Source organism: Phyllobates terribilis, unplaced genomic scaffold, assembly GCF_046119375.1.
Source record: "Phyllobates terribilis strain yellow unplaced genomic scaffold, ASM4611937v1 Scaffold_7__3_contigs__length_470593459, whole genome shotgun sequence".
NCBI classification, from domain to species: Eukaryota; Metazoa; Chordata; class Amphibia; order Anura; family Dendrobatidae; genus Phyllobates; species Phyllobates terribilis.
Window position 1 is genome coordinate 140,855,483 of NW_027362767.1, and position 11,271 is coordinate 140,866,753.

The window sequence follows — 11,271 nt, forward strand, 5'->3', positions numbered from 1 at the left end:
TCTCTGACAGCAGCATTTAAAATAATCGCGCCAGAAGCGCGTCACAAACCCTGCCCATCGGGGCCCTTGTCATATGATCACGGGCCACAGATGGGTTCGCATGACAACCCGGGGTCTGCAGGAGACCTCTGTTGTTGTCATTGCCGAACTGCTATGAGCGCCGCCCCATGGTCAGCGCTCATAGCAGATGAGTATTTCTGTTACACTTACCAGCGCTGAAGCCTTGCAAGTGATCGGATGATCGCAGCTTCTAGTCTCCCATGGAGACTACTGAAGCCAGTGAAATTTTTTTATTTTAAATATTAAAAAAATAAAAAATATATAAAGGTTCAAATCACCCCCCTTTTCGCCCAATTCAAAATAAAACAATTCAAAAAACAAACAAAAATACACATATTTGGTATCGCTGCGTTCAGAATTGCCCCATCTTTCAATATATAAAAATAATTAATCCGATCAGTAAACGGCGTAACGAGAAGAAAAACTCCAGAATTAAATTTTTTGGATCGCTGCAACATTGATCAAAACATCGTATCAACCCCAAAATGGTATCAATAGAAATGACAGCTCAGCACGCAAAAAATAAGCTCTCACCCGACCCCAGATCCTGAAATATGGAGACGCTACGGGTCTTGGAATATGGCGCCTTTTTTTTTTTAAACTTTTTTTTTTTTTTCACCATTTAAATAAAAAAGAACCTATACATGTTTGGTATCTACGAACTCATAATGACCTGCAGAATAATAATGGCTGGTCAGTTTTAGCATTAAGTGAACATGGTAAAAAAAAAAAAAAAATTGTGGAATTGCACTTGTTTTGCAATTGCACCGCACTTGGAATTTTTTCCCGTTTTCTAGTACACAATATTGTAAAATCAATGGTGTCGTTGTTCAAAAGTACAACTTGTCCTGCAAAAAATAAAGCCCTCACATGGCCATATTGATGGAAAAATAAAATAGTTATGGCTCTGGGAAAAAGAGGAGCAAAAAAAGAAAAATTCTACCATGTCTGTGAGATTCCTGGGTCGGCTTGCATGCTCTGCTATTTTGAGGTCTAGCCACAGATTTTCAATGATGTTCAGATCAGGGGACTGTGAGGGCTATTGTAAAACCTTCAGCTTGCACCTTTTGAAGTCGTCTATTGTGGATTTTGACGTGTGTTGAGGATCATTATCCATTTGTAGAAGCCATCCTCTTTACAACGTCAGCTTCTTTACAGATATTATTATGTTTTCATCAAGAATTTGTTGAAATTTAATTGAATCCATTCTTCCCTCTAACCGTGAAATGTTCCCCTTGCCATTGGCTGAAACACAACCTCAAAGCATAATTGATCCACCCCAATGCTTAATGGTTGGCGAGATGTTCTTTTCATGACATTCTGTGCTCTTTTCTCTTTGCACATACACACGTGGTCAAAATTGTTGGTACCCCTCGTTTAATGAAAGAAAAACCCACAATGGTCACAGAAATAACTTGAATCTGACAAAAGTAATAATAAATAAAAAATCTATGAAAATGAACAACTGAAAGTCAGTCATTGCTTTTCAACCCTGCTTCCACAGAATGTTTTTCAAAAAATTTAACTTCTTTTATAGGCCTGGACAGAAATGATGGTTCTTCTTAACTTAATATTTCGTTGAACAACCTTTTGAGGCAATCACTGCAATCAAACGATTCCTGTAACTGTCAATGAGACTTCTGCACCTCTCGACAGGTGTTTTGGCCCACTCCTCATGAGCTAACTGCTCCAGTTGTCTCGTGTTTCAGCATGTTTCAGCTCTTTCCAAAGATGCTCAATAGGATTTAGGTCAGGGCTCATAGAAGCCACTTCAGAATAGTCCAATGTTTTCCTCTTAGCCATTCTTGGGTGTTTTTAGCTGTGTGTTTTGGGTCATTATCCTGTTGCAAGACCCATGACCTGCGACTAAGACCAAGCTTTCTAACACTGGGCAGCACATTTCACTCTAGAGTCTCTTGATAGTCTTGAGATTTCATTGTACCCTGCACAGTTTCAAGACACCCTTTGCCAGATGCAGCAAAGCAGCCCAAGAACATGACAGAGCCTCCTCCATGTTTCACAGTAGGGACAGTGTTCTTTTCTTGATATTCTTCATTTTTCCATCTGTGAACATACAGCTGATGTGCCTTGCCGAAAACTTCCATTTTTGTCTCATCTGTCCATTGGACATTCTCCCAGAAGCTTTGTGGCTTGTCAACATGTAGTTTGGCAAATTCCAGTCTGGCTTTTTTATGATTTTTTTTAAAAAATGGTGTTCTCTTTGGTCGTCTCCCGTGAAGTCCACTTTGGATCAAACAACGACGGATGGTGCCATCTGACACTGATGTTCCTTGAGCTTGAAGTTCACCTTTAATCTCTTTAGAAGTTATCCTGGGCTCTTTTGTTACCATTCGTATTATCCGTCTCTTTGATTTGCCATCAATTTTCCTCATGCGGCCACATCCAGGGAGGTTGGCTACAGTCCCATGGATCTTAAATTTCTGAATAATATGTGCAACTATAGTCACAGGAACATCAAGCTGCTTGGAGATGGTCTTATTACCTTTACCTTTAACATGCTTGTCTATAATTTTCTTTCTAATCTCCTGAGACAACTCTTTCCTTTGCTTCCTCTGGTCCATATTGAGTGTGGTACACACCATGTCACCAAACAGCACAGTGAGTATCTGTAGCCCTATATACAAACCCACTAACTGATTACAAGACTGTAAACCCCTGTGATGCTAATTAGTGAATACAACTTGATTTAACATGTCCCTTTTGTCACATTATTTTCAGGGGTACCATAATTTCTGTCCAGGCCTATTTCATGAGTTTAATTTTTTAAAAACATTCTGTGGAAGCAGGGTTGAAAAGCAATGACTGACTTTCATTTGTTCATTTTCATAGATTTTTAATTTATTATTACTTTTGTCAGATTCAAGTTATTTCTGTGACCATTGTGGGTTTTATCTTTCATTAAACGAGGGGTACCAACAATTTTGACCACGTGTGTACCTTTGATCATTGTGGCCCAAGAGTTCTATTTTAACCTCATCGGTCTACAGGACTTGTTTGCAAAATGCATCAGGCTTATTTAGATGTTCCTTTGCATACTTATGACACTGAATTTTATGGTGAGGATGCAGGAGAGGTTTTCTTCTGATGATTCTTCCATGGGGGCCATATTTGTGTAGGTGTCTCTGAACAGTAGAACAATGTACCACAACTCTAGAGTCTGCTGAATCTTTCTGATGGTCTTTTGCAGTCAAGCGGTGGTTCTTATTTGCCTCCATAGCAATCCTACGAGCAGCTCTCACTGAAATTTTGCTTGTTCTTCAAGTCCTTATTTTGACCTCCACTGTTCCTGTTAACTGCCATTTCTTAGTTACATTTCGAACTGAGGAAAGATCAACTTGAAAACGCTTTGCTATCTTCTTATAGCCTTCTCCTGCTTTGTGGGTCTCTACCATTTTCATTTTCAGAGTGCTAGGCAGCTGCTTAGAAGAACCCATGGCTGCAGTGTTTTGGCACGAGGTTAGAGGAGGCTGGCTTTTTATAAAGCTGTAAAATTTGCATCACCTGGCCTTTCCTAATGGTGATAGTGAACAAGCCATAACCCTAACAGGCTATCTAAGGTCTGAAACCTTGGTCAAAGTTATCTGAGCACACAAATCTCCAAGGGTGTCCAAACTTTTCCATCGACCCATTGTCCTTTTTGCAATTTTTAAAATGTAAAATATGACATTATATATATATGTTTTGCCTAAAATACAATGGAAATGTGTCACGTTTAACTTTAGGCCTTTTAGAGATCATTTCATCTTCAACTTGCTTAACTGTTCACAATAACAGTAATTTTGACCAAGGGTGCCCAAACTTTTACATGCCACTGTATATTTTTTTGCCCTATCAGCAGTAGCTAAACTTCAAAGATTTTGGAGTTGAACTGCTAATCTTACCAAAGAAAACATCCAGATGAATAGGGTTGCTCGTCTCACCAGATTCGCCCTGGCACTGGTAATGTCCAATATCTGTGTCGCTAGTACTTAACATTTTTAGCGTCCTTTCAGTCCAGCGTAGCTTGACTTTGTCTTTATACCAAGAAAACTTTGTGCTCGTCTGGTCATTGCATGTCAAGGTGATTTGATCAAATCTAAAGACTTTGTTCCAGTTTGGGTTAGCGGACAGCACAGGCTTAATGGACTCTATCGTAAAAACACAATATCATTTATATTTGTTTATTAAAATAATCATATTCATATAAAGCAATCCTATATTTTATTTGATAAGATGGTTTGGTCCATTGTTGCATAACCACAACTATTAGTCACATGTGACAATGCATCAGTGGACCTTCTCCAATATATTGAGGATGAGAACATTGACTTGGACCTTGTTATTGATTCCCCTCCTTTCCCGACCTATATCCCATATCTTGTGTTTGGACATCAGACGTCTACATTGACCCTTTGCTTTGTACAGTATATGATCCATCCGTTGTTTATCTACTGAGCTAGAAAAACTATCCAGGGAACTATAATCTGAGGACGCCACTTTGCAAGGTGATTAATTGTGAAGAATGGATCAACCCTTCACCATATAATCAAGGGTCTATCCAAGTTAAATCCCAATCCAAAACTAGTAGACCCAACCCTGAACAGTTTTTCACAAATTGAATATTAATACACCCGTCACCTTGATTTGAATCCAACGTTGATGTTCATATCCTTTCATTGTATGACAAAAAAGTGTCCTTCAAAACTTCTACTTTCAATATACTGCAGAAAGACTTCAGGAAACTGTATCAGCGACTGTCACCAGAAACACGTCATTTTTATCATGAAAGCCTTGATTTACTTCTCTGTACCATATTCATGTAAATAAAGAAATTATCAAGTGCCTGTGAGCTGGATTGCCTTCGATTCTACTGGCTGCAGGAACGCTAAGGGTGCTTTCACATTTCATTCCGGCACCCGTTCGGTGGCCCCTGGGTGCTTACGTCCAAACCCCCCCAAAACAGGATTTGGTGTGTGTCGCAGGGCTATAATGGTGCCGGCAGAGCGAATGTGCACTTTACCGTGCATCAGTTTCAGGGGTACATGCCTGCTGGAGCCTTATGCTTAGACACAGTCTACAACGTGAGTTCCTCAACTCTAACCACGGTAATGGTAAATGTCTTGCTGTAGGTAAATTTGTGCTGCCTGCTTGGTTCATTCTCTAGTTGTGGTAGGAATCAGAGTATTACAAGAATGAAGTGAGTAACAACTCCAATCTTGCTCTTGTCTAATGCAAAGAGCTATGTAGAGTTACTTACCTTGTATAAGGACCAACAGTTCTTTACTCGTCTTCCTCACACTGTTCATTATTGTTCTTACTTCACATGTATAATCCCCAGAATCATCCAGTTGAACAAACTGAACTGTGTATTTATTGGAGGACCCAAATTCTCGGACATGCCAACCATTTCTGTAAAAAGCAAATTCTAATTCTGTGTCTACTTTAAAAGGATTAAGAGTTGTCATGCAAGTCAGGGTCATGTCCATCCCCACCAATATTGGATATTGACTTATTTTTACTTCTGGAGGCGAAAACAACTCTGGAAGAGATTGGGAAAGGCAAAATAAATTAGTAACACTATACACAGTAAGCTAAAAACAACACACTGAGGGCTGAATCATAATGGTATGGTCCATGGTATTCATTGCGTTGCCATGACCTTATTTTTAGTCGGTGTGCTATCTTGGTAGTGTAAATTTCTCCTAAAAGGAGAAGAAACACCAAGTTCCACAATAGACCACAGGGCTGGAGATAAACACCAAAATTCTGGGACCAACTGAGTGTCTCACCCCAAATCAGAATCATGGGAAACAAAATCATTTAAGTCTTCTCTGGTCTGTACCACCAAGCATTACAGTGGACCACAGGGATAGCTAGAGGCTCAAAAGTTCTGGAACAGTTCAAGTGTCTCAATTCAAATCAGAAAATTGAAATGAGGTGCTATAGATTTTCTTTTGTCTGTGTCACCAAGCATCATAATCGACCACTAGTCTGCCTAGAGGCACCAAAGTTTGGACACCAGCTACATTACCCCAAATCAGAAACATGGTAAACATGGTGGCATAGGACTTCACTGGTGTGTGCCACCAAACATCACAATGACCCACTGGACTGACTAGACACCCAGAAGTCCTACGGCCAGCTAAGTGCTGCCACGTATTCAGAGTCATGGGGAATGAAATGCCGTAGGTCTTCTCTGGTCTGTGCCACTAAGAATAACAATGAACCACTGGACTGACTAGACACACACATGTCCTAGGGCCAGCTAAGTGCCTCCACACAATTCAGAGTCATGGAAAACGAGGTGCTATAGGTCTTCTCTGGTCTGTGCCACTAAGAATCACAATGAACATTATATACAAAGGTGAAAAAGACATTACCTGTGATTTCAATCTGCTCTTCAGCTGCAGACTCCTTTATTTCATTCTTGAAGATGGCTTTTTTCGAACACTTATATCTTCCAGTCACAGTTCTGTCCACTTTCCCAATAAATAAATGTGTCTCATAGCTCATAGGTTTCACTAATTCATAGTTTCTGAAAAACGAGACTTGAGCATTGGTTGTATTCACATCAAGCCGACTGTCACACTTCAGGGTTAGGATGTCACCTTCGAAGACGTAGCGAGAGACCCTCAGTATGGTAAGATCTGGTGGAAGGATGCATGAAATGTAGACCGATGTTACACTATGACCAAAATATTGTTATCTTTTTCTCTCCACCTTCAAACACGACTGATATAATGGTGAGCAGATATTATACATGTCATTGTCTCACCTGTTATTACATGTGGTCGAACAGGTTCACTTTTCAAACTGGTGCGGGTCTGGCACTGGTAGACTGCCCGATCGTACAACTGAATGGAGGAGACAGTGAAGTTCTGTCGATTTACATTCATTTCAATGTCATTCCGGTACCAAGTGTACGTCTCATTGTCCTTCACATTGTACGGGTGGAGGCAAGATATGGTCAAAGTTTCATTATAGAACATCATTCTCCAGTCAGGTGTAAAGGACACCACCGGCCTGTCCACATCTAAGATAGGGCAGAAGACACCAATATTAGGATGAGGCTCACATGCTCTACCTATCTATGCATAGAGCTTGCATGTTCTACCTATCTATGCATTGTATTTACCAGCTTACCTGGGTTTTCCATGTCTTCAGCTAAAAAAAATAACAAAACGGGTAGAAAAATGTTAATTCAATATATGAGAAATCTGATTACTAAAATATTTCTACAAAAATGTGTCATAAATAATAAATACTAAGGATAGAGGTGTCACTACAAGACTCCCCTCTTTTCTTTTTTACTTTTAATTCTTCAACCCCTCTCTTCCATGTTCTGTCTATGCCCATTTAATAGTAAATTAACCTCTCCATCGTTTTTCCCAATTGTCAAGAACCAATAATACCTTTTTTGACTTGACAAAATACAATAGTACTCACCGAAAATGGGTAGAAAAGTTGCTGCGTGAAAAGAAAAAGACAAGACTTCAATGAATCAATCATGTTATGCTTTATTATATTATTATATATTATTGTTTTTTATATCATATATTATATGATATATTTATTATGTTTTTATACTGTATGTAATGTAATGTTATATTGTCATATATTATAGGATGCTTATCATAATGTTTTATTATATTGTTCTACACCACGTGCAGAATTATTAGGCAAATTAGTATTTTAATCACATGATACTTTTTATACATGTCGTCCTACTCCAAGCGGCATAGGCTTGAGAGCCAACTACCAATTAAGTAAATCTGGTGATGTGCATCTCGGTAATGAGGAGGGGTGTTGACTAATGACATCAACACCCTATATAAGGTGTGCTTAATTATTAGGCAACTTCCTTTCCTTTGGCAAAATGGGTCAGAAGAGAGATTTGACGGCTCTGAAAAGTCCAAAATTGTGAGATGTCTTGCAGAGGGATGCAGCAGTCTTGAAATTTCCAAACTTTTGAAGCGTGATCACCGAACAATCAAGCGTTTCATGGCAAATAGCCAACAGGGTCGCAAGAAGCGTGTTGGCCAAAAAAGGCGCAAAATAACTGCCCATGAATTGAGGAAAATCAAGCGTGAAGCTGCCAAGATGCCATTCGCCACCAGTTTTGCCATATTTCAGAGCTGCAATGTTACAGGAGTATCAAAAAGCACAAGGTGTGTGATACTTAGGGACATGGCCAAAGTAAGGAAGGCTGAAAAACAACCACCTATGAACAAGAAACATAAGATAAAACGTCAAGAATGGGCCAAGAAATATCTTAAGACTGATTTTTCAAAGGTTTTATGGACTGATGAAATGAGGGTGACTCTTGATGGTCCAGATGGATGGGCCAGAGGCTGGATCAGTAAAGGGCAGAGAGCTCCACTCCGACTCAGACGCCAGCAAAGTGGAGGTGGGGTACTGGTATGGGGTGGTATCATCAAAGATGAACTTGTGGGACCTTTTCGGGTTGAGGATTGAGTGAAGCTCAACTCCCAAACCTACTGCCAGTTTCTGGAAGACAACTTCTTCAAGCAGTGGTACAGGAAGAAGTCGGTATCGTTCAAGAAAAACACGATTTTCATACAGGACAATGCTCCATCACATGCATCCAACTACTCCACAGCGTGGCTGGCCAGTAAAGGTCTAAAAGAAGAAAAAATAATGACATGGCCCCCTTGTTCACCTGATCTGAACCCCATAGAGAACTTGTGGTCCATGATAAAATGTGAGATCTACAGGGAGGGAAAACAGTACACCTCTCGGAACAGTGTCTGGGAGGCTGTGGTGGCTGCTGCACGCAATGTTGACCGAAAACAGATCAAGCAACTGACAGAATCTATGGATGGAAGGCTGCTGAGTGTCATCATAAAGAAAGGTGGCTATATTCATCACTAATTTTTTTGTTTTTTGTTTTTGCATGTCAGAAATGTTTATTTCTAAATTTTGTGCACTGATATTGGTTTACCTGGTGAAAATAAACAAGTGAGATGGGATTATATTTGGTTTTTATTAAGTTGCCTAATAATTCTGCACAGTAATAGTTACCTGCACAAACAGATATCCTCCCAAGATAGCAAATCTAAAAAACCCCACTCCAACTTCCAAAAATACTAAGCTTGGATATTTATGAGTCTTTTCGGTTGATTGAGAACATAGTTGTTGATCAATAATAAAAATAATCCTCTAAAATACAACTTGCCTAATAATTCTGCACACAGTGTATATTATGCCTTATTATATATTTTATATTTATGTAGTCAAAACCACAGAAAGATCTTAGTTTTTCTACATGGTCACTATTCGGAGAGATTAAACTTCATAGACCATTTCCAGTTGAAAAATCACATTTTTATCTTTTGATTTCACATTTTCTGGCCCTTGAAAGCAACTCTGGACACTGGAGATTGACCTCATGGCAACAAAACCTTCAGGACAAGAGCTGCCTTCTACTAAGAGGTCTCAGGTGGCTTCTACTTCGTTTGGTAGATTTTTCAACTCTTCTGAGAGTCTGGAAGGTCTCCACTTTTTCCATGAGACCCCTGGACTTTATGAGCCTGATAGTGAACGAGGCAACAACTGTTCATTTGAGTGCCTAGCTCCCATATGGAAGCCAGAAGGATAGATATAGCTTTGCCAATGTTGACACCACGTGACTAGTAGCCATTGGCATTTGTGAAGACGTTCTACTTGAGTGAAGCATTGCACAAATATTTGTGGTCTTCAATTCGGCAGGAGGTCTTCTGCTGGCAAATGTGTTTTCTACTTTTCTTTTAAAGGTTCCTGTGATATTGTACTAGCTTATCATAACTTAGTCCCTATGGTTTCATGTAATCATCAAATAGGCTTGCGAATAAGAGATTCAAGAAGGAGTGGACATCCCACCAATAATCATAGAGTGGAGATCTTCAAAAATGCCACCCAAGATGGAAACCCAGGTTAGATTTTTGGCCAATTCCTTGGATTCTGTGGAGATTTTAGAGATTTTGACAATATCTTCTGTGCACAAGATGAAACATCCTGCCTAGATAAGAGATTCATCTTCCAAATCTGGGGGCCCACAATCCCCTAACCCTGTGGAAAATATAGATATTCAACACGGTAGGGAACAGTAAAGTGTCAGTTAGGGATTCAGGTTTCATGGCTGATTTGCACTTATTTTAGGGGATTTGGGTCGAAACAAAGAACTGTCCTTCCGACACTTGTCGTAGTGGTAAATTATTTGCATCCTGTTCTGGACAATGGGTCAAAAAATTATATTTAAATGTTTTTATATATCCTTTTTAACTCTGATGTAAAATGATATGATGAGTAACTAATTATCACTGCACTATTATTGTGTAATGTGGCATTTTTTTACAGCTGTAAATAATATAATAAAATATACAAAACTAAGTACACTAAAAACTACAAAGTGGAATAATCACAATATACAATGCATGTAATATAGAATATATATCTTCTGTGTCTCAGAAAGTTCAAAAAAGTTTTTACTCCACAGACTAGATCTGTAATACTATTACATCTATCAGACACAATGACTCCATGCATGACCATCATAGTATAAGGATAATAGTATATTAGCGCTATAAAACAGTATAACACAACAATAAGTCTATAATAAAGTAGATACATTCATACTCACAGGCTAGCAGACACAGGACTAGAGCTGACATGGTGCCTGGGCTTATCTGTGGCTGAATGGATGTTGTTTTTCTGCTGTAGGAAAAGCATATGAAAAAAATGAAATGTTGGTTTCCTGAAAAGTGGAGGGACGGCTCCTGGATTTCTGGACACAAAGCTGCTTCAGCATCTTGTTACTGACCACTCACATGATTCCTCAGAAAGTTCTAAGTCATTGTATTAGTATTGGAGGCTGAATTTTCAGAATATGGCTTAGCTAGTGGTGTGTACAGTGCTCAGAAGAATATACCCAAACTAGTCTCTGGGGCAAGCCAACAATCCTCGGCTGTACAAATAGAAGCCACTCTTTGGTGACCGGTTATTTAGAAGAACCACCCCTGCCTTTGTCTTGTCCACACTGTCTGCTTCCCTAGGGGACTATGTGTCCAGGTCACATTTCAAGCTAACAGGTCAACCTGATCACCGCCATCATTGATGGCAAGGTGATAACTACAGCCTCCCTTGAATTTAGATTTTGGGCTCTCATCCACACTGGTTCCTGACAAGTCTCTTCAGTCATCACTCATTAGGTTC

At 39.4% G+C, this 11,271-nt stretch overlaps 1 protein-coding gene across 1 annotated transcript in view; it reads right to left on the bottom strand.

The window, feature by feature from the left end:
- Positions 1-10,823, bottom strand: part of LOC141153985 (Fc receptor-like protein 5) — a 42,746-nt gene extending 31,923 nt beyond the window's left edge. Inside the window, exons 1-7 of the mRNA XM_073639333.1 lie at positions 10,700-10,823; positions 7,507-7,527; positions 7,204-7,224; positions 6,836-7,093; positions 6,441-6,707; positions 5,318-5,599; positions 3,963-4,208 (exon numbers count right to left, since the gene is read on the bottom strand). Of these exons, the coding sequence (XP_073495434.1) occupies positions 3,963-4,208; positions 5,318-5,599; positions 6,441-6,707; positions 6,836-7,093; positions 7,204-7,224; positions 7,507-7,527; positions 10,700-10,730 (1,126 nt within the window). The 5' untranslated portion in view covers positions 10,731-10,823. The remainder of the gene's footprint in view (positions 1-3,962; positions 4,209-5,317; positions 5,600-6,440; positions 6,708-6,835; positions 7,094-7,203; positions 7,225-7,506; positions 7,528-10,699) is intronic.
- Between the last annotated feature and the right edge of the window lie 448 nt (positions 10,824-11,271).